Consider the following 27,903-nt stretch of genomic DNA (forward strand, 5'->3'; position numbering starts at 1 on the left):
CAGCCCCTGCAGCCACCGTTCTGCTTCCTGTCTCTGTGAGACTGACTTCCGAGGCACTTCATGGAAGTGGACTCCTACACAGTTCATCTTCGGGAGACTGGCTTATTTCACTCCGCATCATATCATCAAGGCTCACTTATGTTGCAGCAGGCATTAGAATGTGTGTGTGTGTGTGTGTGTGTGTGTGTGTGTGTGTGTGTGTGTATAGGTGGGTGTGCATATGTGTACATGTGGAGGCCAGAGGTTGACCTAGGGTATCTTCTTCAGTTGCTCTCTACCTTATTATTATTATTTAAATATTTACTTATTCTATGTGTGTGTGTGTGTGTGTGTGTGTGTGTGTGTGTGTGTGTGTGTTCGTTCCTGAGTGTATGCCTGTGTATCAGATGTGAGCAGAAGCCCTGGGAGATCAGTATAGGCATTGGATCCCCTGGAACTGGAGTTACAGGTGGTTGCAAGTTGCCATGTGGGTGCTGGGATCTGAACCCGGGTCCTCTGTAAGAGCAGAAAGTGCTCTACACCACTGAGCCTGCTTTCCGGTCTCCTCCACCTATTTTTTGAGACAGAGTCTCTCAGTGAACCTGGATCTCATCAATTTGGCTAGACTGGCTGACCAGACAGCCAAGAGAGTCTCTTGTCTTTATTTCCCCATTGCTGGTATTATGAGCTATGCCTGGCTTTAAAAAATGTTATTATCTGGCTTTTTAAAAATGTGAATTCTGAGGGAGTGAACTCAGGCCTGTATGCTTTCAGCAAATACTTTACTATCATTTTCTTAGCCTCCAAATTTTCTTTTGAAGGAAGAAAGACAGACTACTGTATGCACATCCCAGACTGTGTTTACACTCCACCTGATGATGGACACTGGGATACTCCTAGCTTTGGGCCCCTGTGACATTAATATCACTACAAACACAGAATGCACATGTACGGTTTTCATGGCCTCACTTTGGTTGTGTGGGTGAGAGATCCCACAGAGACTCAGGAAACATTTTGGCTGTTGAATATATGTAGCTGCTTCTCTCCTGCCTCCCTTTCTCAAGGTTACTGGGCCACTCTTCTGCCTTCTTGGTGACTGCTCCCCAACACAGCCTTCTCAAAGCCCAGAGAATACAGCATTCAGCCTGTCCCAGGCAGTTCCTCTCTTCATGGAACCTCTCATGGCTCTTTGTATTGGAGCCTTTCTCAGAGATGCGTACATGGCTGCAGGGTAGAGACCTGCCTTCCCAGTCATCACTTTGACACCTGAGAGAACTGTGACCATTGGTGTTCCCAGGGGACCCCCCCCCCCCGCCAAGATGGGATGCAAGAACCTTGGGGTAGTCATAGGCAAAATTTACACTCGATGGAAAAATGCTGTGGAGAGTATCAGTCTGACCTGAGGAGGATATTCAGGTTATCTGGTTCCCCTGACAGGGACATCCAGGTTATCTGGTTCCCCACTGTCTCAGAAATCAAAGGAACTCCCTTGGGTTTGAAGATGTTAAGCCCATGAGAGAAGGACAAACTGGGCATTTTAAAGCTCTAGACTAGCCTCTGGGACATGGGACTCCCCAAGGTTTGGAGGACAGTGTGGTGCAAGCTTTTGGAGCCAAGGCAAAGTGGCCTCTGTCTTCAGCAAGGTCTTGATGGAGGAGAAGTCCTTGGCCTGAATCTTGCTTTCCTCCTCTGAACAATGGGTTCACATCCACCCTTTTAGCAGGAAATGGAGTCTTGAAGTTCCAAATCTTGGGTTGGAGTGATTTTTCAGATATGGCTAGGCCCATATAGTCTTCTAGAACCTTCTAGTTTCTTGGTCCCATAAATCAAATAATCACTGTTCTTAGACTTATTACCTTCACCAGTACTTGACTAGGATGCTAGGCAGAGTGGGCTGTGCATGCATACACACACACACACACACACACACACACACACACACACACACACACACACCAGTAAGATATATATATATATATATATATATATATATATATATATATATATATATATATATATATATATATATACATTAGTGTTGGTTAGCACTAATGTACTTAGGATAGTAAGAGTCACAATAGCCACAGCCTCAGGCCAGGGCAACCTCTCCACGCAGGCCTGGGGAGGCTTTGATATTGGCTGCAGCCTTGGTACCTACTTTGGTGATAGAGAGCTTGCTGCAGGTTCATGTGGGTGATGAGTATTCGTGGGTTTAGAAGGTTGGGTCCTGAGACAACCAGGTTCAGGGGATTCTTCACCAGGATGGAGGGTCTATCTGGAGCCCGATGGCTTGCACACACATTCATCCTCACAGAGTGTTGCTTGATCGTGACGTTAGATGTCTAGATGCTGGGGAGGCCCTGTAGGTCTTGTTCCTTGCTAGCTGTTTTATAGGCTAGACTGCTTCTTTGGAGACACTCAACTTTTCTCCCTGTGACTGGAGTTGCTAGAGTTGGAGTCCGGACCCCGGCAGCCCTAACAAGCTGGCTTCAGCTACCCATCCTCAATAAGCCAACTAAAGAACAAGTAATAGGGGAAAGCAGAGAACGGAGATTTATTCAAGGCAGTCACCGTGGGAGGAGCAACAAAGAGCTCCTGCCGCCTCCCTCAGTCCATCTGAGGGGTTCTGACTGAGATTTAGGTTGGAATAGAAGCATACACAGTCACATTGTCCCTGACCTGATGTAGCCATGTCCATCCTTACCATCTCCAGTCTCCCTGCAAGGTGGTCTGACAAGGACCAGGGAGACAAGTCTATTTCTTACTCTCAGGGAGAAATTTTCCTTCCTCGGGGAAATTCCAATTTCCTAGGGACCATTGTCTCCATAGCTGGATATTCAAAGAGAGGGGTACAGGTCTGTATATCTTCATTCCTGCCAGGTCCCATTGCTAGTGTAGCATTGCTCTGTGTTGGTAATGACTTTCACAGGTGGAAACATTGGATTTATGCAATGCTAATATTGGCTCCTATCGGTCACATGCTTACTTGACATTTGTGTATGATGATGGGGTCTCTAACAGTCTCGAGAATCTGGCTTAGGCTTGCGATTCTTACTCTACAAGTGTAAAAGAGAGGTGGTGTCTTTCTCAAGTTCACGCACCTGGAAGATGGTAGAGGTGGGATTGCAACCCACCTCTTCTCCCTCACTGGGGCAGAGGGGACACATTACGATCCTCATGGACCTACCTCGTTTGCCTTGGCCTTTGTGGTCCTTTCTTTCCTAAAAAAAAATAAATAAGTAAAATTATATTTTATGACTGTTATGAATACAAAGCAATGTTTCTCTTCTGATGTTAAAATAAATTGAAACATTTTAACGGGCCCCTGAACGTCATGAGGCTTGCACACAGGGCCTACGTGGGAAATAAGCCCCGCTGGGGTGCCTGCCCTCCGGAGCGCAGAATTGGTGATAGAGCGTGCAGCTCAAATGACCCTCCCTCTTCTCTTTGTGACAGTGTTGGTGGCCTCAGTGTACCCCCGAAAGCCTCAGGCAGTGGAGCGGCATGTCCTTCCAGTCCTCTGGTACTTCCTGAACAAAATGACTGGCAATGGTGTGCTGCCTGGGCGTGGTGGGAACGCCCGCCCGGTGGTGTGCAGGCTGGCCGGAAGCCTCCAGGAGCAAATGGGGTCCCGCCTGCAGGACTTCGCCGCCAATCAGCCCCAGCACGTCCTCAAGACACTCCAGGGACTTCTGGACTCTGGATCTCCGGGGGCCAATGACAAGGTCACCAGTGGAGAAATAATGCTCCCCGACAGCAAGGTGACTGGGACCAGCTGCCCCCAGCCGCCGGATTAAAGCTGGGTCTGAAATGGGAAATGACTATTTTTTACTTTATTTTATTTTTTATGATGGAGTCGCCTCACGGCCTACTCTCCCCATTAGGGTCCCCGATGTACATAGTCTATTTTGAAGTAGAAATAAAAGAATTGCTTATTTTTTCTAAGGTTTCTTTTTAACCTTACACTTTTTTAACCACAGACAGGGAATTTTCCATCAGACCGGTTTACGAAACACAACAACCACAGACCTAGTTTTAGATAGCATAGTGATAAGTATCTGGGAAAGAAAGGGACGCATAGGCCCCCATGTTGCAGGAATACAGCCCAGCCCCCACATCTGTGAACAGCTGGAAGCCTCCTGCATTCACACCCCCACCCCCACCCAACCCCCGCCGTTGTTCCCTCAGATATGGTCTGTTTATCATCGACTTGATTAGAAGTCATTGCAGCAGACGTCGTCTTCCAGCCCCTCACGCCTCAGCCTTGCAAAATCTTGACTTTAGTCTCCATGTATCCCCTGGGACGTTCTATGGGGGATCTGCCCAGCTTGTCACAGAGCAGGAAGAGTTTAACAATGTACCACTAGATGCCTTAGCCAGAAGTTGGCCATCTGGCTTGTTCTGACGAGGACTAGATGGCGTTTCATGTTTAAATCAGCATGGATGGGACCGTGTGGTGGGGTCTGCCTGCTGTACGTGACTCAAGTGCCACGTGGACTACGCGAAATGTCACAGGCTGCCTAGATGGGCCGAGTCACGGGAATGTTGGGCTCAGTGGGGCCAGGTGGTGAGAAAGTATTGGTCCCTAAGGAAAAGCCAGGGAGAAGGGTCCTGACCATGGCGGGGTTGGGAGGGGGGCGGCGGTCAGGACATCTCTGTAGTAGCCTTGGTTTGCCGTGACCAGCAACAGATCGACAATGATGTGAGTAGGATTTAAGAGCTCAGGTCACTGCCTTGAACACAGCCAGGCAGCTGTGATGTAGTCAAGACTGAAGGGGTGACATTTCGCCACTGGCCAAGGACTCAGACGTTACTCCATATAGGGGCAGTTCCAGATGGTGAAGTCCTGAGGCTCGGCCTCCAGCCAGCAGGTTCTCTGGCAGGGCTGGCCCACCTAGTGGGATCCCCCTGCATCATCCATCATCTGACCTCCAGGTTTGATATGAGTTCTCTGCTGTCCTGAGCCTCTCCAGGGGAGGCTGGCCTTAAGCCAGGGCAGCTCTGGCCAGGTGGATGTTGGCCAGCCCCTCCCCGGGCTGAGTGGGTGATTGCAAGTCAGGCTGGGGCTTGGCTTCTAATAGCCGGCTTAAGTGTGACTTAGGGTCACTCCAGAGCCAGCGTGAGCTGCTGCTCACCTGATGGTGACCCCAGCAGGGCTTTCCGGAAGCCAGCTCCGTCTGGGCCAAGAGAAATGCTGGCAAAGGAAGTTGTGCAGGACACTCCGAGAGGCTGGTTTGTAAATCTTTCTAAGGCTTTATGCGATGTAATTAACCACATTTGCTTATCGCCTGAGCAAGCTTTTTTGGGGGGAGACCTATATTATCTGCTTGTCAGGATCCAGGGAGAGATGGGACTGTTTCTTTCAATTCTTGGGAATTGTAAGAGTCCAGGAACTTAGAGGCTGGCAGAGGTGTTTGAAGGCAGAAATGAAGCTTGACAGAGCTGGGAGGATGGCTCAGTGGTTAGAGCGCTTTGCTGTGCAAGCATGTGAGCTGGCATTCAGAAGCCCAGGAGCTAGATCAGTACTGGGGGGAGGTGCTAACACCTGTATCATTCCAGCCTCAGAAGGCGAAGGCGGGAGCCCAGGGCAAGCTGGCCAGCAGACTAGTCAAACTGGCAAGCTCTGGGTTTGACTGAAAAACCTTGCTCGATTGAACAAGATGGAGAGCCTTTCACATATATCCACACACACATACCACACACACTTTCATGACACACACACTCACACATATACACACACACCACACCACACATACACACCACACACACTTTCATACCACACACACCACACACACACATACACACACCACACACCACACACACTTTCACACCACACACACCACACATACACACCACACACACACACACCATACACACATACACACCATACACACCCACACCACGAACCCACACACCACACACACTTTCACACCACATACACATACACACACACAGGAGAGAGAGAGAGAGAGAGAGAGAGAGAGAGAGAGAGAGAGAGAGAGAGAGAGAGAGAACAAAAAGGATGAAGCTCGATGCTATTTACCTGTCTTATGTACCCACCTCAAACCCAAGCTTCTTGTCCCTAGGGTTCTCATGGGTGGATGTGTTGAAAATAACTCTAGAAAAGGAAAGAACAGATCTTTGCTCTGTTTTGTGTGCCTTCATGATCTCGGGGGTTTAATCTATTGCTGGGTAGTCAAGGCCTCTGCAGCCCACACCCCTGGCACGTTCTTATGGAGAAAGGGCTGGGTGGTTTGGCAGACTTTGGGAACCCCAAATGAAGTATGGTGGATTGTAGTTTCAGGTCAGCCTGGGCTACAGGTTATTGCTTGCAAACCAAAGAGAAATAGCACGATAACAACCTGGGCCTTAGCCTGTTGGGAAGTCCTCCAAGAGCCTCGTATGAGGGTCATTCATGGGCAGTGAGTATTGTCCTGATAGACCCTCGAGATGGTGCCTTGGGGCTGGCCTCATCCCATTCTTTGATTTATTGTGTGTGAGCCAGAAGCTCTACTTCGAGGATTTGCTGTCTTACTGTATCAACTTGACACAAGCTAGAGCCATCTGGGAGGAAGGAACCTCATTTAAGAAAATGCCTCCATAAGATTGGACGACGGGCAAGCCTGTAAGGTATTTTCTCATTTGGGGATTGGTATGGGAGGGCTCAGTCCATTGTGGGTGGCGCCATCCCTGGGCTGGCTGTCCTTGGTTCTATAAGAAAGCATGAGGAGCAAGCCAGTAAGCAGCACCCCTCCATGGCCTCTGAGTCAGTTCCTGCCTCCAGGTTCCTGTCCTGCTTGAGTTCCTGTCCTGACTCCCTTCAGCAATGGACTATTATCTAGAAGAGTAAGCTGAAATAAACCCTCTCCTCCCTAGCTTGCTTTTGGTTATGGAGTTTCATCAGAGCGATCAATAATAACCCTAAGACACGGGATGCTTCTGAGGGTGGGCAGGTAGCTTCTGGTTGTGGAAAGTCCTCTTCACACTCTCCACCGCCCCCAGCATGAGAATAACACACTAGAGAGATGTCTGTAGACTATAACTACCAGGAATTCTGTCGGAGCCTGCCGACTAGGGTAGCTGAGTAGGGCATGAGGCTGAGGGAAAACAGAGGCAGAAGAATAGACGGAGAGAGAAAATCAGTGCCGGGACGGCTTCTGGTCAATACCAAGCAAGCCTTGAGTTTATTTCACAGCCGGCTTATACACAAACTGAAAGGCTAAGGAAGAACAAAGCACAGCACAGGCGGTCTAGCCTGTCCTTGAATCAAACAGGCAGTTTCATTATCTCAAACATACGCCACCTGCTGACATCAGCAACCTGCCTAGAATTGAGCATTAGCGAGATAATTAGTTCTTTGCCACAAGCTAATCAGGACTTTCTCACAGCCCCTGTACCTTCCCTAGGGACCTTACCAGAGCTTTCTCACAGCTTCTGAAGAGACTAGAGCAAGCAAGCTTTGAACTCTTTTGGGTCAGAATGGACGTCAGCTTCAAGCTGAGTCACTGTGGGAAACTGAGTCACCGTGGGCGCCCGCAGAATTCCGTATCACCTCTCCCATTTCAGAGTATTTGACAGAAACAATTGAAGGACGGATTCCTTTGGATCACGTTTTGAGGGTAGGATCCATTGTGATGAGGAAGGCATGGGGGAGGGAGAATGAGGCAGTTGGTCACGTTATATCCTGTTATGGAAGCAGAGTAATGCCAGTGCTCAGCCCACTTTCTCCTTTTTTTAAATTATGATTGGAGCATCAGGCCATGGGATGGTACTGTGGTGGTTTGAATGAGGATGGCTCTCATAGGCTCATATACTTGAATACTTGGTCCCCAGTTGGTGGAACTGTTTGGGAAGGATTGGGAGGTGTGGCCTTGCTGGAGGAGGTGTGTCCCTGGAGTGGGCTTCCAAGTTTCAAGTCATGCCGTTTCTGGCGTCTCTCCCTCTGCCTTGTGGTTGTGTCTCAAGATGTAAGCTTCTCAGCTATTGCTCCAGCACCATGCCTGCCTGCCTGCATGCCTGCCTGCCTGCCGCCATGCTCCCTGCCATGATAGCTTGGACTCTAACCCTCAGAAACTATAAGCCCCCAATAAACTCCTCTGTGAGTTGCCTTGATCAGGGTGTCTTATCACAACGATAGAAAACTAACTAAGATGGGGACCACCCACACTCAGGGTGGGTCTTTCCTCTTCAGTTAAACCTCTCTGGCAACACTCTCAGAGGCATGCTCAGAGGTGTGTCTCCCAGGTGATTTCACATCCAGTCAAGACGACAGTGAAGGGTGATCTTCACAACTTCCTTTTACATCAAGCGGGATGTGTGAGACTTTAGAGAACATTGCCCCAAAACCTATTTTTTTTCCGCCTTGCTTTCTTTTCCTTTATTCATCTGCTACCTTCTAGGTAAAGAGTGGGTCCACTGTTCTCCTTGGTGGAGGAGAGCAAGTGGAGCCTGGAAAGGGAAGTGGGAGGAAGACACAGCTCCATAATCCACCTTGTGTGTCAGACTCATCCGGCAATAATCAAAGGGTGGAGCAGCTGGGCCTCCCTAGGGGGTTTTGATTCGGTTGGTCTGGGGTGGGGGTCAGGCTTCTTCCCTCCCTCCCTCCCTCTATTCCTTCATTTGTTTCTTCTTTCCTCCCCTCCCTCTTCCCTCCCTCCCTCCCTCCCTCCCTCCCTCCCTCCCTCCCTCCCTCCCTCTATTCCTTCTTTCCTCCCCTCTTTCCTTCCTTCCCTTCCTCTTCCTCCCCCATCTTCCTTCTCCTCTTCCTCTCATCTCTGTTCATCAAGAGATTCCAATCTGTGGCCAAATTCGGAAACCACACCCTGTCTTTGGCGCTCTCTGGGTGGGGGGTGGGGGTGGGTCCTGCAGTTGGAGACGGAGACTGAGGTCAGGAACAGAGGCCCAAGGCCTGAGCTTAGTAAGTCTAGGCACTGTGACTTGCTGATGTGTTGTGACTTTGAAACCTTTTGTCGACCTCTGTGTCTGTCTGTCATCGTGGTGGTGAGGTGTATATGACAATAATATCCACCTTAACCCAGCGGCTGTGAAGATTATTGAGGTAATTCTTTTTTTTTATTTAATTTTTTTTTATTTTACATACCAAACTAGTTCTCCCTCCCTCCCCTTCTCCCCCACCCCTGTCTCCCCTTCATCCCACCCCACCCCCCATCCACTCCTCAGAGAGGGTAGAGCCTCCCTTGGGGAGTCAACAAAGTCTAGCAAACCAAGCTGAGGCAGGACCAAGCCCCACCCCACTGCATCGAGGCTGAGCAAGGTATCTCACTATAGGGAATGGGCTCCAGAAAGCCAGTTCATGCACCTGGGGTAAGTCCTCATCCCACTACCCGGAGCCCCACAAGCAGATCAAGCCACACCACTGTCACCCACATTCAGAGGGCCAAGTTCAGTTCCATGCAGGTTTCCCAGCTGTCAGTCCAGAGTCCATGAGCTCCCACTAGCTCGGGTCAGCTGTCTCTGTGGTTTTCCCATCATGCTCTTGACCCCCCTTGCTCATATGATTCCCTCGTCCCTCTCTTCACCTGATCTCCAGGAGCTCAGCCCAGTGCTGTGGATCACTGCATCTGCTCCCATCGGTTACTGGATGTAGGTTTTATGATGACAGTTAGGGTAGTCACCAATCTGCTTACAGGGAAGGCTAATCCAGGCATCCTCTCCACTATTGCTAGGAGTCTTAGCTGGGGTCATCCTTGTGGATCCCCGGGGGGTTTCCCTAGCACCAGGTTTCTCCCTAACCCCATAATGGCTCCTTTTATCAAGGTATTTCTTCCACTGGTCTCCCTCTCCCACCCTCCCCCAACTCAGTCATCTTGATCCCTCAAGTTGCCCCCCCACCCCCACCCCAGCACACTTCCCTCCAGTTTACCCAGGAGAGCTGAACTACTTCCCCTTCCTGGGGCCCTCCATGCTTGGTACTTCTTACAAACTGTTAAGCAAAAGCCACAGGGAACCCTTGACAATGGCTATGATGTTCTAGGGGGTCAGCGTTTTGGAGAAGCTGGTGATCTCTGCTCTCTGCTTTCTTTGCCAAGCCGGGGCTTGGCGGACCCTGAGACCCACCGAGTCTCTGAGGGCTTAGGGCAAACAAAATATTTTATCCTCTCTACTAGAAAGTAGGGCCCTGCTCACTTTCGGGGGGCCTGTCATTTCTGCCCTCTTGGTCCTTGCTTGACAGGCTCTTGCAGCCACCCCTGGTCTTTCTCACTCTCACCCCTTCCACTGGAGGATGGAGGAGGAGACCCCGATGCCTCTCCCTCCCTAGTGCATTGCTCCTCTCTCCCGGGGTGGGAGTGGGGGTTCACAGCTGGAAGCAGAGCACCCCCAGCTGAAAGTGTTTTCCTTTCATTGTAGTTCAGTGCCATCCCGAGGATGGAGGGGAGGAGCCAGGGAGGCTGGCCCTCTTCTTGTGGAGACCAGGGGGCAGGAGAACACTTTGACTGCTGATCAAGTGCCTGCCACGTTCTGGGTCTGTCACTCTGCTTGACTGTCCTTGAAGGGAGAGATCACTTCTCTCTTTCCCTGGAGGAAGTTGGGATCCAGGGGTGCAGGGGGAGTGTCCTCAGCCAGTGTAGAGTTCTCAGGGAGTCGGGTCAAGTGAAGACACTGATTGGCAGGCTGGGCCCGGGCTTGAGTTTTGGCATTTCCAACAAGAAATGGGTACTATGGGTGTGGCAGGGGGTCTGCTTTGGGGGTTGGGCCCTAACATGTAGCTGGAGCTTGGATGTGTGCCCAGGTCTGTTGTTTTCTACTGACCTTGACCCAGCAGGGTCCTCTACACCTTTAAGACAGTTCCCCCCGCGCCCCCCCCCCCCCCCCCCCCCCGTCAGTCACAACCCATTGAAACCCCATGGGTTCCTGAAACTACTCTGATCTCAGAGATTTTCTGCCAACACCTCAGGTCAGAGAGAGCCTTAGGTGTATGAGGCAGGGTCTCTCCCTGACCCAGGGCTCACTGGTCATAAGGCTAGGTTGGCCAGGGAGCCCTTGAGATCCAGCCTTCTCAACTTCTCTAGTGCTGGGATTGCAGGTACGAATTACTGTGCCCAGCTTCGTCATGTGGGTACTGGAGATTGAACTCAGGTCTTCACATTGCACCAGTAAACGCTTTACCAACCCAGCCACCCTCCCAGCCCAGTACCAGCCCACACAAACCTAGGGTTCAAGACCTCTGCCATCGCCATGATACTCTGAGGGTTAAGTTTCCAAGCCAGCGCCCACATCCAAGCGGGCGGAGTTTTCTAAACTAGAATTTCCCAAACATGGTTGGTGAAAACCGCTCTGGGGAGTGGGGAGGAAAGAGGAGGCAGGGATGGCCGCTTGGTTAGTCTCACTGTAGATCCGGCTCTGGGGGAAATGTCTAGGAATCAGCAGAGGATCAGGCAGCCAGGCTGGCGAGTCCCAAGAGGAGGCAGGTTGGAGGAGTGTTGCTGGTAGCATCAGGGTGCAGGATGCTCACTGTTCCCTCGTGGGTGTTTCTGAGTCAGGGCCATGTGGGGGATGTGTTGGGTCATTATTCCTGGGGCTTATTCAGGGGGCGGTCTGGTGTCCGGTTCCCTGTCAAGTTGGTGTTCCGTTGAAGAAGGCTGTGACATCTGAAGGGTTTGTTTTGTTTTAATCATGGCTTTATAATTACCTCTCTGCGGGTTGACAGCTGTTATTAGCGTCACCTTGGGCTCTCCTTGAGAAGTTTTACATGCAGAGAGTGATCCCCGCACCTCCTCCTCCTCCTCCGGAGGAGGAGCTGGTGTCAGAAGCTGTTAACTAAACAATAGTTTTAAAGAGGCACCGGGCTTTGTAAGCACAGCCAATCCTGTCCTGTTCAAAGGACGGGGCTGGCTAGGTAAATGATTTTCATAAAGGGCCGACTTTTGTTTTTTTCTTTTTCTGTTGACTCTGCCATCTTTTACCATTTTGGGGGCACTGAAGTAAAGCCAGTGCTGTTCCCAGAAGGGGATGTGCAGCAGGAGCTGGTAGGGGTGTGGGAGGGGGGGGATGACGACGACGACGCACGACTGTCATAGTGTCACCTGGTAGCTGCTTCCTGGGTTCATGGCCGTGAGGAGCAAAGAGTGTTCGGAGAAGACTCCTCTTCCCTTACTGCTAGGAGCAGTTTGATCTGTGTGTGGGGGGAGAGAAGAGAGATCTGGTTGGGTCCACAAAGGATTATTGTTTAAAATTCTTCTTTTAAAATTTATTTTATTTTTTATTTTATGTGCATTGGTGTTTTGCCTGCATGTGTGTCTGTGTGAGGGTGTCAAATCTTGGGGTTATAAACAGTTGTTAGCTGTCCTGTGGGTGCTGGGAATTGAACTCAGGACCTCTGGAAGCGCAGTCAGTGCTCTTAACCACTGAGCCATCTCTCCAGCCCCTATTGTTTAAAATTCTATCCAAGCCAGTTTAAGAGGAATGGATGAAAGTACGGCGGGGCTGTGGTTGGATAAGGAAATCAGTTCCCTATTTGTAAATGGAATCACTCCCCACGAGAAGGCTGCACCGTCCCTTAGCGCTGCCTCTCCCCACCCTGGAACAACCTAGAAGCTGTTTGTTGCAGGTGTCTTGGGAAGGAAGCTGTTTTGGAACTGGGTGGGTGCGTGTGTGTCTTCTGCCCCTAGCGCGAGACACATCTTTGGAGCAACACATTGGCCAGCTCTCAGCCTCGCTTTTTCCTGATTGGCCAGCTCTCAACCTCGCTTTTTCCTGATTGGCCAGCTCTCAGCCTCACTTTTTACTCATTTTTGTAAGAGGTGCTGAAGAAATACTTCGTTCATAATCGGGTAGGACCTAAGTTTCACGGAACAATGTAGGTAACTGTTTTGGAAAGGGAGGGCACTGCATACAGAGACAGGTGTAATTCTTCTCAGGTCCTTCGCCCTCCCAGCCTCTGTGTCAGGGCTGCCGTTCAGGGGCCGAAGTAATTGCTGACCATCTATCTGACTGACAGACCACCCCAAGACTCTGCCTGAGATAAATGAGCTGCAGGAACTTAATTTCCCCCCTGTTTGGTGTATTTTTTTTTCACGTGGACTTGTGTCTCTAAGCAAAATGTTTTAATCTTTTATTATTTTCACATTGAAAGATGTGGAGACTTTCAAAGAACCCAGTCAATTCTTACTGAGTTTGACAACTGATTACTTCCCTACCCTCGGGTTCTTCCCCGGCTTCCTTCCTTCCTTCCCTCCCTCTCTCCCTCCCTCTTTCTTTAGACACAGTTTTGTTCTATAGCCTAGGGTGTCTTGAACCTGCTCAGGTGGCCTAGACTGGTCTTCCTCTTCACATCTTCCTCTTCCTACCTCTCCCCAGCTGGGACTGATGTGTTCGGGTCCCAGGCCCAGTTTCCTGAGAGTCATTCTTCACTTTCTTTAGGGGTCAGTGTGCAGCTACAGAAAAAGGGAGACATGATACAGAGTTCTTAATCAGAATTGTGAAATAATGACAGGCAGATGTGAGCACTCAAGACACACACATGCACACGAGAGAGAGACAGAGAGAGAGAGAGAGAGACAGAGAGAGAGAGAGACAGAGAGACAGAGAGAGACAGACAGACAGACAGAGAGACAGAGAGAGACAGACAGAAAGACAGAGACAGAGACAGAGAGAGACAGAGACAGAGAGACAGAGAGAGACAGAGAGAGAGAATCAATGGTATTCTGAGTTCTCTAAGATGGCTCAAAAAGGTGGTTTAGACAGGTGTGCCCCACCCCACACCCAATTCCAGTCACCTGGAGCACAATTTTGGTTTTCCAAGATTGAGCCACATCTACACCACACCCTCCCCCCTTCTTTAATTCTCTGTTCCTGGTTCATTTTTACCAAAGTTGGCTATGGACTAAGCCCTGCCAGTACCATTACAACCAAGGTCAGACCCTGGCTCAAGCACCAGACTGCCAGGGTGTCTGGGATGCCAGGTTCAGAACCCTGGTGGTTAGATCCGTGGGAAGTCAGCCCAGTGCGGGGCCCACACATGATCCTCGAAGTGGCTTTCTGAAGTCCACGAGTATAATCAAGCCAGTAGAATCTGAGTTCCCCCATAAAATTGAATTAGAGAGCCGAGTGAATTAACTGTTTGTACCTCCTCGTGCGCAATGCATCTTTAATTACATTTCATAAAAACGTCTGGATGGATTGATGGAACTTTCTTTAAACTTTAGGTAGGCACGGGAGGCAAACGATAGTGCAATATACCATGTTCTATGAACACAGGCTCAGAACTCATTTGCTTTATGGTGGTTCGACAAAATCTTTGATGTGGGGCTACTTAAAAATATATTACCTTTGAAAAGATTTCCTTTGGAAGACAGAGTGGGTGCTTGGCAGCCCGTAAGCGGTCGACCAGATGATCAATTGACAAACATGCCAACATGCATCATTCACTGTACCCAGCTCCCCTGGTACATGCAAAACACTGGTTTGTTTTAGAAAAAGAATACATTTCTCAAAACTCCTTCCATTCACACCGTAGGATTTATGAATTGAGCCTTGTCGAGCATAAGCTCTTTGGTCTGCCTGCCATGCGTTTCTATCAGTTTGGAATATTTGGGGATCTGGACTGGGCATGTGACATAAGGGAGGGAAATAGATATAGCTTAGAGTAAACAACAGCACAGCCCGTGGAGATAGGTTATATTTCATCGTGGAGATTGTATTTATACTTGCAAAAAAGCTGCCACTGCTCTGCTGGAATACTATATTTGTACCATTTTTCCTGCTCTGTGAATGCTTTGATGGAAATAAAAGATTGTGTTTTTCCCCTGGGGCGGATCTGTTTGCTATGTTACTAAATGTGTTGGGTAAAAGTTGGGCCGATACCTTCCCTCCTTACAGCTCTGAGGTCCCCATGGGCATGGAGGGTGGATGCTGTAAGTGCACCCACAGTAGAGAGTTGGCCCAAATAGGAATATGGATATGATGTACCCCGTGGATCTGTGGAGACACCCCCTCGTCTGGTATGAAGAATGATGGGTAAAACAATGTTCCATGCTGCTTTCTAACTCTACAATGGAAAAAGTACACTCGTGAGTGCTTGCCTGATGGGTTGGGCCCATTGGTTTAATTACTAAACAATTAAACAAAAACTATCGTCTTCTCTGTTGAGCAAAAGAAGTGGATTTGACCCAGCATGGGCAAGGCTCTTTGACAGAGTGGGTGAGCCTAGATAAAAAGGATCTGAGAACCTGTTGGATTGAACTTTCCCTTCATGGCTACCATACTCTCTATGGCAGAATCGTAGAGACGGATTTGGGGGAGGGCCTGGTCTCCAGAAGGGATACAATTGATTTGATGCTGTAAGCTTGACAACTTGAAATGGGTTTGATTTTTTTTTTTTTTGTACAGCGTTTAACTCACGGGTAACTTAAGCTAGGTGAGGTATGTATGACAACCAAATCTTGCAACCCATGGGCTCTGGTATCAGCCAACACTGCCTGACCTTTGAATTTCACTGCCTCTCTGGCTCCCAGCTCCTTAGCGTCGGCAGCTCTCCCCTGACATGCTCTGGTAGAAGGTGACTTAGGATTCCCAAGGCCTGTGGGTCACTGGACCACATCGGCACACTGCCATTGATTCCCGGGTCTAGTGGCAATTGGGGCCTCACAGGCATGACATGTAGGGACATATGGCAACTCATCAAGGCTCTCAGTGCATGACGAAGTCCTCTAGAGGGGTAAGAAGGTGCTATCTATGGCTGATGGCAGGAACAAAAGCGGCTGTCCCCACCTCTGCTACCTGCAGCAAGGCATGGTGTGTGTGTGTGAGGGGCAGGCCCTAGTCTTTGGAAGACCCTTAACATGCACTTTCATGGGGCCCGGCAGAAGTTCATACCTTGCTCTTCCAGGAAGCTGTCTAGGGTGCTGACCCTCTATGATACAGCATGTGGCCTGGTTTCAGGCTGGTCGTTTCTAGCTCTCACCACTGCGCTGGGGGCACTCAGTGATGAATGAGCTCAATCGAGCCTCAGCTTTTACAGTTGGGCTGTACACAAGGGAGGCCTAGGTTGGTAGTCTGCCTTTCCCTAGGATTATCAGGTTCATCTTTGCATCTGGGTTCCAGATACCATAACTTTAAAAAATTATACCCACCTGGACCCCGAGGTTCACGTGCTCATGCGTAAGCACTAGAGAAACCAGAATTGTTAAACGCTCGGACTTTTTTTTTTTTTTAATCCAAGAAGTCCACCTGGAAGGCTGGAGTCAATGTTGTTTGCTAACCTGGTGATCTTCTGCTAGTCTATGGAGCCAGATCTCACTTGCACCATTTCTCAGTCAATAGAATCCATCCTTATGCTTATTGCAAACTCTTCCTCCCTAGGCCCAGACCCCTAAGCAACGTTTCTCAGTCCATAGAACTCATTCTAGTAGAAACGTCAATGAGGGCTTTGCTAAAGAGATGTGCTTTGCAAAAGAGTTTTGACGTGGCCACGCCCAAAGCTTTGTTGAGATGATCATCACCAGGAAGTTTTTTCAAAGTTTTACTGTAAAACAAATAAATCACTTGGCATCAGACTTCCAAAGTTGGACCAAGCCCTGGCTAACAAAATGGAGCTGAACTGAACATCCTTCTTACCTCACCCGGATCCTTCCCCTGCCAACCATGATGCTTGCAGGGACCCCCGTGTCCCCACTGTGCAGTTCCAGCAGCTAGAGCCCTGCCTTGTTTCATTAGCTCCCTAGGGATCATCCTTTATTTTTATTTTATTTTTTTAAAGATTTATTTATTTATTATGTATACAATGTTCTGTCTGCATATACCCCTGCAGGCCAGAAGATCTCACTACAGATGGTTGTGAGCCACCATGTGGTTGCTGGGAATTGAACTCAGGACCTTTGGAAGAACAAGCAGGGCTCTTAACCTCTGAGCCATCTCTCCAGCCCCATCCTTTAAACCAGTGGTTCTCAACCTTCCTAATGCTGCCTCCCTTTAATATACCTCCCAATGTGGTGACCCCCCCCACACCATAAAATTAGTTCACTGCTTCTTCATACGTGCAATTTTGTTACTGTTAGTAATCATAATGTAAATATCTGATATGCCAGACATCTGATATATGACTTCCAAAGGGATCGGACCCACAGGTCGAGAAACACTGTTTTAAACCCTAGAACCCTGGTCCCTACAGCTGCTCGCACGTGGGTGAGCTCTCAGAGGCCACTGACATGGTTTGCTTCTGCTTGATCAGAGATGCTGTACTTGCCCAGCCCTGCCTGCTGCTTCCCCAAGCTAGCTGCCCAACCATTTAGTGGTACCCAAATTGAAGGCAGTATGTTCTAGGCTCATCCCAGAACTACACCTGTCGCTCAGGTCCGGCCCTGAGGTCAACACAGCCGTATTAGCGAACATGAGCTAAGAGCTCTGTGTAACATGGCCGACCATGGAGCCTCCTGCTCATTTATTTTCATGGCGTTCCGGGTGTGTCTCTAAAGCCCTGCCACTCTCCTTTTAATAATACGACTGACTGGTCGGGTGAGATTCACGTCCTCAGAGTCACAAGCCTGAGCCTGGGGAGAGGGGAGCAGGAGGTAGCTGGAGGCTCCAGGACCCAGGATAACATGTGCTTGTGCCCATGATCCATTTTAACAACAACAACAAAACAGGATTTGAGGTCTGTACTTTTCTCCAACTTAAAGCACCAGCTTTGCAGCAGATCTGGTTAAGTTCAGCCTGCTTAGCTGTACCCGTGGGTGAGAAGAACTCTTGTCTTTTGACAACCCACTGAGCAGGCATTGAATCACCCAATTACTGCAAATTCTTTTCTAAATAGAAAAAGTACTCCACATCCCCGGATGGAAACATTCCAGGGTCTGCAGCGAGTATCTAGCTCACTGGCAGAAGTAGGGGTTTTGGCATGAGTGCCCTTCTTTGCTTTCCTTCCCGCTCCAACAGAACTTCTCTGCAGATGACCTAGGCAGAAACTTGGCAAGACGCTTGTGGGGAGGCAGGCATGTGAGAATGCACCATCCCCTCCCTGTCTCGGAGCTCCAGCCCCCACCCGGTGCAGAGAACAGGCCTCTTGTTTTGGAGGCTTGGTTGTGTTCGCTCGGACCAAGAAGCATGTGGGTGGTTAGCTCAGCCAGAGAATTTGATACACACTGAGGCCAAGGGTGGTAAGACTGTCAGTGGGAGCTTTGAAGTTCATAGCATCGGCATGAACAGGGGAAGCTGGGGTGGGTTGGAGGGGCCGGATGCTCTCTACCCTACCTCATCGTCTCATGTCAGGAGCCATTCGCTTCTAGACAAAGCTTTTCATGGAGACTTCAACGCTGTGTGTGTTGAAACTACCTACATGTGTCAATTTCCCTTCTAACATATGGGACATAACATCCTGACAAAAGCCGCTTAAGAGAGGGAGGATTTATTTTGGCTTGTACGTTGAGGGATGCAGTCTGTTGTGGTCACGGCAGGAATCGGAGGTCGCTGGTCACACTGCATCCACGGTCAGGAAGCAGGAAGAAATGAATGCTGGTAGGTAGTTTTCTTCCTCTTTCTGCTGTTCAGGATCCTCTGACCCCACCCCCACCCCCATGGAATGGTGCCAATCCTAGTAGGGTGGGTCTTCCTATCTCAACGAACTCAACCTAGAAAATCCCTCCCAGACATGACCAAAGGCTAGTCTAGTCTCTTCAGTGGTTCTGGATTCCATCACGTGGACAACATGAACCATCATACCATTTAACCTTAACAAATAATAAAATCGGTGCTCTTCCTACTGTTTGTACAACGTCTTACACTGTAGGCAGGTACAGTGATAGAATAATCAAAGGCCATGAAATATTCTTCGTTAAGAATGCAGAGTCTAAGGCCGCCCACATCGGACCTGTTTGCGCTCTGTTCTTACATCTGTCTGAACTCCAGCAAGATCCTTGTGTGTGTGTGTCTGTGGGGGGGGCTCCCCCACACCTTTGGTTTTCTTCTCCAGAGGGCACTACTTCACTCATGGCTGTGGTTAAAAGGATGTGGTGTCCACCGCTGGTTATCTTGTAAAACACACACCCCTCTAAGCATGAATGTACTTTCCTTCTTCTCATTAAGGCCAGCTCTTGAAAAGGGTATCACTGTGGGCTCTAAAGTCTCCATTACCATTCAAACCCAAGGCAAAGCAACATCTTTGCTGTGACGGGAACCCAGCTGCTGCTTAAGGTTTTGCAGACCCTTAGGCAGGGCGTCTTCAAGGTCTTGCCCAGACACTCCAGTTCCAGTTGGTTTACCCACCATCCACGGAGCCGGGGGAACACCTCAGGTCTACTTCGTGTGTTCTAGGGGGGACTGGCATCCGTGTGACCCCGTGGACCACATGTCAGGCCACTTCCTTCTGCTGGTGCTGTGACTCTGGCTGGGATCTGTCCTGGCTGCGGCCGATGCGGGCTTCTGGCTGCAGCCCGTGGCCCAGCACGCAGAGCTCCAGAGGAGAGGCCCGCTTGGTGCCGCTGCCCTGCAATTCTGGGGCACGGGAGTTGTTCCAGGAGGGGGGTTCTTGCTTGGAGCTCTCGCTGCTGCTGCTGCTGCTGCTGCTGCTGCTGCTGCTGCTGCTGGCCAAGAGAGAGCACCGTGACAGGTCAGACACTCCTCTACTGTGCCTTCTGGCTCCTTCCTTGGTCCCCACTCTCCTCGGCCTCTTCCTCCCCCCTCCCACTTCCTCTGTTATTCCATTTCACACTTGCCAGGCTAGATTATCCTTTCCATGGGCCTGGTCTGGTTAGATGGAGTGGGAACCAGCTCCCCGGTACGTTCCCAGCAGGTTGCATCATGCTCTTTCCTCTATGCCTAGAATCCTGCAACTCTCTCAACATGCCTGGGAGAATTGGGCCTTTCGTTTAGTTTAGTTTTCCTAAAACACTGCTTGGTTTGTAAAGAGCTAGGCTTAGTTGAATTAAAAACAACAGCAAGGGGAAAAAAAATCAATCCGACTTTGTACAGTTGCCGTTCTTTTCCTGAATGGAATCAAACAGGAACCGCTTGGCCCCGTCTCAGTGTGTGTTTAGAGTTTCCCAGCTGCTGAGCGCCGCCGTGACTAGGGCCTGTGAAAGGGGAAGGGGCCCTCGCAGAATGCCACCTCTAACTGGCTATGCTCTGGGAGGATGGGATGCGGCTATGAAAAAGCATGGCGCAAGCCTGGGTAGACAGGACTAACTCCGAAAGCCACACAGGGCCGGCTGCGGGCAGGCTGGCCTCAGGGTCGCTCGGGGAGGCTGAGTCTGGCTGCCTGGGTTGAAATCTTGGCTCTTGCTCTCGCCATCTGTGTGCCTTGCTGCATGTGAATCAATCCCGCTGAGTCTGAATTTTCTCCCTTGTAAACTGGAAATCAAAACAGTGTCTAGCTCGCCAGGACTCACAGGTACTGGGTGAAATGGAAAATTGTGTGCACAACTCCCATATACATAGTCAGTGGATAATGGGAAGCTGTCTCTATTGTGCTGCTTTATAAGAAGTTGCACCCAGGAGGGACTCTAGGGACCACCTGTTGTACAGCAGTTGGGTACCTGAGCCTCAGAGAACTGGACCTTGGCTACAGCCCCCAGTCACTTCAAAAGCAAGCCAAGAGCCCTGCCTCCACCTGCACACCCCGTAAAGCCCGCCCCTCTTCCCGTGGCAACATACTCTTGCCTTTTAGAACGTAGTGTGCTTATTCTGCACATGGGATTGCCAAACCAGTAGACAAACCTGTGTTTGGATATGAACAAGGTCAAGGTGGGAGGCAGACAGGATGGAGAGGGTGGCACACATTCATATATTTCAGGATCAAGGAGCCCACCGTGTGCCTTAGAGCCAGTGGGGGCCTCAGGCTGTTCCAGGGCTCTCCAGGTGCTCAGGGTCTATAGCTCATAGCTGCTTCTTCAATGCCTTCATTTCTCCCGAGACCTGGGGGGACTAGGAAGCATACACAGGTTGTATCTCACCCCTGCCCTAGTCTTGGGTGCTTTCTGCCTTCCAGGGGCGGGCAGGAAGGAAAGGAGACGTGCTGCTTCGTGAAGGCTGACGTGGTGGCAGGAAAAATCTAAATTTGATCTCTCTCAGCCCCACCCAAGTTCCATTATCTGCAAAACGCTGAGGCTGGGCGCCTGCTAATTTGACAGGCTGCCGCTCTGTGGTTGCGGTTCTCGCTCTTCCTGGAACTGTTAGGGAGGCAGACTGCCTACCTGCTGCCCTGCTGGCCACTGGGCAGCCTGAGCCAAGCACCCCACAGGACTTGCACAGCGCTCCTCCTGCCTTCCCAGTTCAGGTCAGGCAGCGATGAAAAGCATGGTATGGAGGGGGAGAAAGTCTAGACCAGTGGTTCTCAACCTGTGGGCCATGACCCCTTTGGCAACCCTCTATCTCCAAGAATATTTACATTACGATTCATAACAGTAGCAAAATTACAGTTATGAAGTAGCAACGAAAATAATTTTGCTTGAAGGGCACCACAACATGAGGAACTGTATTGAAGGGTCGCAGCATTAGGAAGGTTGAGAAGCACTGGTCTAGCCCCTTCCGGAGTGTTATAGAACTCCAATATCTTGAGACTAGAGATGCATTCTCACCGGGGGATTCAGTATATTCACACAAAGACTCAAAGCTCAGTGGCTGAATTTCCTGGGGATGCCTCCAAGGACTGTTCCTGATCCCCAGGTGCCCCAGAACAGGAGGATATAGACGCCATTCTTTTTCTACAAAGCAGCTTGTGCCTAGCATTGAGTGACAGAAATGGTGTCCAAGACAACTCTAGGGCACTCGAGTCTGCATGCCATAATGGGGATGACATAGTATATCTCTGCCCACCCCAGCTTTGGAAGCACTCTCTGGCTCTCTGGCATGTGTTGTGTGGTCTTGGGGAAGCCATGCCTAAGCCCCTGGTGTGGTTCTTTCATAGGCAGGATGGCAGAAAATTATACTTGCGTTCTGCACAGAGGCAAAGACTCAATGTCCTTCCTGCTGATGGGCTTCTGCTTCCAGGTGCTAAATGCCCACGTTGGTGTAGGGGGGGGTAGGTGGGAGACAGGCATTTCCCTTTCATGTGTTCAGACTTTGGAATGGCATAAGGGTACAGTCACACCAAAAGGAGGTGGGGGGAATGGGGGCAATCGGTAAGTGACCTCCACTTGACCTTGGCCAGGCTCCGCTTTCAAGTCACAAGTATGCCTACACACACACACACACACACACACACACACACACACACACACGCTCACAAGTATGCCTCCTTGCCATACACAAATCACACACACACATACATACACACACACACACACACACACACACACACACACACACTACTGAGATTCAGAACATGAAACAGCCTTTTAGGCTGCCCTATTTGGAGGAGAAGCCTGGGCATTATTTTCTTCAGCAATTTTACGCTCCTGCTGTTTTCAAAATGTTAGTGTTTTTAATTAATGCCCCTTTATTGTCCCTGCTCTCTCAAGCTCTTCTCCTGAAGGGCACAGTTTTAGAAATCTAATAACAGAGTAAGTAGTGTTTATCGAGGTTCTTAGATGAAAGCCAATGTGCTATAGGAAGTGCATTTCAGATTTAAGAAAAGATCAGTGTTACGTTAAGATTCTTGCAAAAATAATCAATATTTCATTTCTTTCAAGTGGCTGGGGAAGGTTATAGAACTATTACAATGCACAACTTTCCTGAGATACTATCTTTATTTAAAATTGACTACCGAATACTTTGTAAAAAAAAAAATTACCGTTTATGCCTGGACACGTTGTAAAGCCTGTGATGCGTATCACCCAGGCAGAAATGAACTGCAGGTTGAGACAACTGTGAGTCATACAACCGGAGCAAGCTGGTGTCGGAGTGCTTGTCTGATCTGATATCAAGTGCCCCGATAGAGTGTTTTTCTAGTAGACCTCAGGTTGACGTGTCCCCCACCCCAGATCCACCCCTGTGTATTCTGTAAAACAACCGATCAAAAATAGGAGTCCTTTCAGTGCCCATGGGGTTCTGCTGGCTCTGGCTCCCCACAGCTGTGTGCTCACACTACCTGCACATCGGGCCAACAGCATGTATCAACTTTCCTCGGCTGAGATGGGCACACTGGCCGTTCAGCCTTCCCCGGAGCAGGAAGGGCAGGCAGCTCACCCTCTGCACGCTGGTGCTCATGAACGCTCTTACTCTGCAAACGTCTGAAGCTGGTGGAGACGTGGAGCCAAGCCCTTGGGGCTCTGGGAGGTCCACTCCACTATTTCTCTTCCTGTTTTCAGGACCAACTGTTTTTAAGATGTGGTCTATGGACCCCTGGGTATCTCAGAGACGTTTCTGCAGGGAGGGGGGAGTTCAAGGTTCAACCTATTCTCACTATCATTGGAAGGCGTTACTGGTCCACGCTCTTAGGCATGTGGGGAGAGTTTTGAATCCATGGACGTGCAGTATGACGTATAGAAGCAAGTCTGAGAATTCAGCCAGATTGACAGAATAAGCTAGTTGATACCCACAAGTCCGCAAAATGCAAGATGGCAATACTCTCATCAAATCTCTCCCTCCCTCCTGTAATCCCAGAACTCAGGAGGCCGAGGCAGGAGGATTGTGTTTAATGCCAGCCCTGTCTTGAAACAACAAAAAGGAAATACACTTCTTGTTTTGTTTTTGCAGAAATATACTATTTATGTGAGTCTACAATGGGCTTATTCTTTAAAAACATTTAAGTATTTCTCAGTTTAAACTTATGATAAAAATAGTAGGTGTAATCATACATGTAAAAACATAAAAACTACTGGGTTCTCATTTTTTTTTTTTTTTTTTTTTTTTTTGTGCATGGGGGGGTGTTTTGAGACAGGGTTTCTCTGTGTAGTTTTGGTGCCTGTTTCAGAGTTTAAAGGGTCCTGGGACCTGACAGAGAACCTTCCAGGGGAAGAGAGAACGGACTCTGGGTGCTGGGTTCAGGCAGGCAGTGAGCCAGCCCCGGGGGCAGGGTGAAAACCCAGTCATTCATGGCCAAGGGGGAGACCTGGCCATTCTCCACATCTCAGCTCTTTTTCCCCCACTGCCTCTCCCTTTGGAACAGAGTTTGAAAACTGCTACCCTCGACAGTCCGAAGAGCCCACCCGCTCTGCTTGGGTAGCGGCGAGACATCTCTTACCTGCTTTGGCAGGGATGGGATTCCCAAGAGCAGCCGGGCAGCTGAGGTGGGTCACCGTGCTGGCGCGGGCGGTCTGAAGCTGTCCTTCTGACGAAAGGCAGAGGGTTGAGGGCTCTCTGAGCTGTTCTCCTCTGCGAATCTGCCCTCGGCTGTGGCCCCCAGCTGCCCCTCCAGCCTTCTGTTGGGGTCCTCAAAGGGCCCCCCGGTTCTGGTAGCATCCGTGGAGGGGATATTGAGAACGACGATTGAGCTTCAAACAGAGAGGAGGGGGCTGGGCAGAATATGGAACACGTGTTCCTAGGTGCTTTAGCCGTGGTGGCTTCACCGTCCCCAGAGTGGCTTGTCTCCTTGGACCCCTGAGAGGGAGACACCGAGGGGGATGAAGAGGAGGCGGAGGAAGGGGTGTTGGTTTCGGTCCGTTGGACAGGAGGGCTGGCCTGGGCTGGGCTGGGCTGCGGGTACTGGCAAGGCGGGGAAGTTGGCTTCTTTGTGGCTGGTGGGCTCAGTGTCCTGGGGCTCAGAGGTGGGCTGGGGGAGCTGAGAACAGCAGGGAGGCCTGGCTGGGACAGTCCATGAGAAGGGGGCGCGCTCTGCAGCTTCCTGTCTCCTTGGGAGTCCCGCTGTGCGCGGGTGGGAGAGGCTTTTCTGAATCCTGGAGGGCTTCTCTCGGGGCCCTTCCTGGATGCTTCTGCAGAGTGTGGACCTCGCGAAGGTCTGGCCGGGCTGGGTTCTAAGGTCCTGCTTTGCCCAGACGTGGGGTTAGTGTGGTGCCAGGGCACTGCCTTGTGGGGGGGATGCTCCAAAAAGCTTGCAGTATTCTCTGCTTGTGCGTGAATCCGAGCCCCCCGACCCTCTGCCTCTGGGCTTGGGCTCACTGTTTGCTGGCAGTTCAGGTCCAAAGTCAGCTTTCTGGAATTGCCCACATTCCTGGTGACTCCTGGCCCGGTGCTGGGGAGTGTCAGGGAGCTGCCAGGGCCCTTGCTCGGGAGCAAGTCCATGGGGCTCATGGAAGCTTTCAGCTTCGGGGAAGCCCATGTTTTTCTCGGCAGGCTAGATTCTTGTAGCCCCGTTTCCAGGGTCTCTTCCACAGAGCTCTCTGCTGGCTGGCTGCTCTCTGGGGCCTCCAGAGCAGTGAACGATTTGTCCATCAGGATTTCCAGAGGCGGCGGAGGGAGATTCTCTAGGTCTGGCTCCGCTTCACAGATGTTGTCTTCACTCTTGGACGCTTCTGCCGGAGGAAGAGAGGGAAGGGGTGCGGAAGGTCTCCAGCCCATGCCTACCTTGAGAGGGTCTCTGCCTACTGCTGGAGAAATTTGGGGCTTAGGATACAGAGGGGCTAGCCCCCTGTAGATAGGAAATCTGGGAGGCATGGCAGGGACCCCCCACCTCCTGAGACAGGGCCTTGGCCCCAAATTCCTGGAGTCCCTTGGTGTCCTCAGACTCTCATTGGGACTGAAGGTCTCAATAAGCTTTTTCACTGATGTTCTGGTGGGACAGCCCCTGACGTCCCATTCAGTGTCCCTGGGAACCCTACTGTTCTTCTCACCACAAAAGATGGCATTTGGCAGCTTCTCAGCCTTCTCCTGGCAGGGCTGGTCGCGGCCAGGGAAGCGACTACCTCTTTGCAAGATGCTCTTGTCTTGATTGGGCAGAATGCTGAAATTTTTGGTGAGGGAGGCCTTGAACTTGCCCATGGCGCTACTGGGACTCACCTTGCAGTTGGAAGGGGGCCACCGCACTGATGCCCTGGATGGCAGAAGTTGTTCCCTCTTCTGCCCCTGACGGGTGGCACCCTGGGCATAAAATACCTCCAGCCTCCGACTGAGGTCTGTCTGGACCCTCCTCAGCTCCTGGAGGGTGGGGTCTTCCATGTGGCTCTTAAGACATCCCTCCGATTGTGACCTCCTTTGTCTTTCGGGGGTCCGCCTGCTGCCACTGGCTGTGTTAGGTCTTGGGGGGACCATTGTTCTCCCTTCCTCCTCCTCAGCCCAGTCCTGGGGTCTGGAAGGCACAGGGACAAACTTGATCCTTTCACTGATGGCCTCTTTCATCTTCAGAATCATTTCCTGGGCCTGGGGCCCCCTAAGCTTCCTGGAGTATGGCTGGAACAGGCTTTCCCGCGTGGCAGGTGAGGACCGTGGTCTTGAAGGTGATGCTTTCTGTTGCTCAGAGTGCAGATCTGTGGGGCTAACATCATCTTCTTCCTCTGGGCTACTGTCCTCGTCTTCACTCAGGGATGAAGCATCCACCAATCCAGAGCTCTGAGAAAAACATGTTGGCATAGGGGTCTCAACCCCCAGGGAATCCTGCAGAATGCTTTGGGCAGCCTCTGGAGGCCTGGAGGTGACTGCTTCCGGGCCTGTGCCGGAGGCACCAGAACTCCTGGCTTTATCCTGTGCTGCAGGCTGAACCTTGCCTATCCCAGGCCTCGACAGTGGACAGTCTTGGTGTCTGTCTGAACCTGTCCAGTATGGACCTTTCTGCCAGGTATGCCCTGGCAGCCTGGCTTCCACTTGGACTGCAGTCCCTGGCTTCCATTCTCCAGACTCGGCTGCAAAATCCCAGCTGGGTTGCTTGCCCAGCTTCTCCGTGGACTGCACAGACTCATTGTCAGCCCCGATGCCACTGTCCTCAGAGCACAAGGGTGCACCCAGCAGCCCAGGGTCACCATGGCCAGTGGTCAGGCTCTCTAGTTGCCCCAGGGCTCTTAGGAGGCATTCATCTAGACCTCTCTTGGTGCTCAGCTTACCCTCCAGGTGGCTAGCACTGGCGCTGAGGCAGCTGCTGGAACCCTCCAGCAAGCTCCCAGTGAGGGCCGCCACTGTGCTCTGGACCACCTGCAGCTTGGTGACCGTATACTGCAGTAGCTGTTGCAGGAGATCTGGCTGTTCCCAGGGCTCGCCTTTCCCCGATGGCCAGGCCAGATCCCCTCTCACTTCCTGGAGGAGCACTTCTCCATCTCTGGAGATTTCTGCCAGAAGCTGGTTGGCCTCCTCGGAGCACAGCAGCAGGAAGCTAAGCATGGGCTGCAACAGCTCCCGGGTGTGGCTGGCCTGCTGGGCGAGACGCAGAATCGCTTCGTATCTGGAAAGGCTGCTGTGCAGATAGGCATAAGCCTGCTGGTGGGCCTTTACCAGGGGCTCAGGGAAGTCCACTTTGCCTTTTGACTCAGGAATAGTTTGGTAGCAGTGGCCCTGGTTGTCTGACTGATGGCACACTGGCTTTCTGTCCCATTTTGAGGTCCCCTGGGGAATGTTTTCCTCATTCTTTTGCTCGGCAAAATCTGCTTCTTGTATCCCGTGGGAGCCTTCTGTCCTGAATGACATGCCCGTAGCTGCATGGCTTTGTGATTCGTTCAGCTGAAATCTTTGCCTTTCTGGAAGCAGTCCTCTCCTATCGTTCACGAGCTGACAAAGACCTTCAGTCATGGTTTGGGGCCTCTTGGAACTTGCTGGCTCCTCTGCTGACCTCTGTCCCAGGTGCAGCTCCCCACCAGGGTCGCAGAAGGTGGAGCTTTGAACCAGCAAAGGGATGGGACATTTCTGGCTGCCCCGCTGACATCCTGGCAGAAGTGCTTTGGGCTTCTTAAAAAACTGAATGCCACTCTTGGCAACGCTGTTGACGAGAACGCTGTGGGATGGTGTGCACCCCATGGTTTCAGCCCGTCACCATCCTCTACCTTCGCAGTCTTTGGAGAATCCTTGGGCCCGGGAACAGAAGGCTCTCTGGCTAGTCCATCCGGGCAACTCCAGTCCAAATTGGGAGTCCATAGTACACCCTCCTACACTAGGAGCCCGCGTCACAAGGGAGAGAAAGACATGCCTGTTGTTCTAAGTTTTGAAGCCTCTGCT

General features: G+C 50.8%; 3 protein-coding genes across 4 annotated transcripts in view; 2 read left to right on the plus strand and 1 right to left on the minus strand.

Annotated features, from left to right (window-relative positions):
* Positions 1 to 3,926, plus strand: part of Togaram2 (TOG array regulator of axonemal microtubules 2) — a 62,952-nt gene extending 59,026 nt beyond the window's left edge. The window contains exon 20 of one of the 2 annotated variants that reach the window (XM_016008979.3): positions 3,436 to 3,922. In XM_016008979.3, the coding sequence (XP_015864465.1) occupies positions 3,436 to 3,776 (341 nt within the window). In that variant the 3' untranslated portion in view covers positions 3,777 to 3,922. Of the gene's footprint in view, positions 1 to 3,435 lie in introns of both variants that reach the window. The other variant, XM_016008981.3, reaches the window with a different exon arrangement.
* Positions 3,927 to 5,106: 1,180 nt separating this feature from the next.
* Positions 5,107 to 27,903, plus strand: part of Clip4 (CAP-Gly domain containing linker protein family member 4) — a 118,835-nt gene continuing 96,038 nt past the window's right edge. The window contains exon 1 of the mRNA XM_076558929.1: positions 5,107 to 5,211. The gene's annotated coding sequence lies outside the window, so the exon portion shown is untranslated. The remainder of the gene's footprint in view (positions 5,212 to 27,903) is intronic.
* Pcare (photoreceptor cilium actin regulator) lies at positions 18,325 to 27,705 on the minus strand. Its single transcript, XM_006990702.4, has 2 exons — positions 24,053 to 27,705; positions 18,325 to 19,496 (listed from the first exon to the last, which is right to left on the minus strand). The coding sequence occupies exons 1-2, from the start codon at positions 27,703 to 27,705 to the stop codon at positions 19,283 to 19,285; spliced, it is 3,867 nt and encodes a 1,288-aa protein (XP_006990764.1). The 3' UTR covers positions 18,325 to 19,282.

This window comes from Peromyscus maniculatus, chromosome 22 (genome assembly GCF_049852395.1).
Source record: "Peromyscus maniculatus bairdii isolate BWxNUB_F1_BW_parent chromosome 22, HU_Pman_BW_mat_3.1, whole genome shotgun sequence".
Taxonomy (NCBI): Eukaryota; Metazoa; Chordata; class Mammalia; order Rodentia; family Cricetidae; genus Peromyscus; species Peromyscus maniculatus.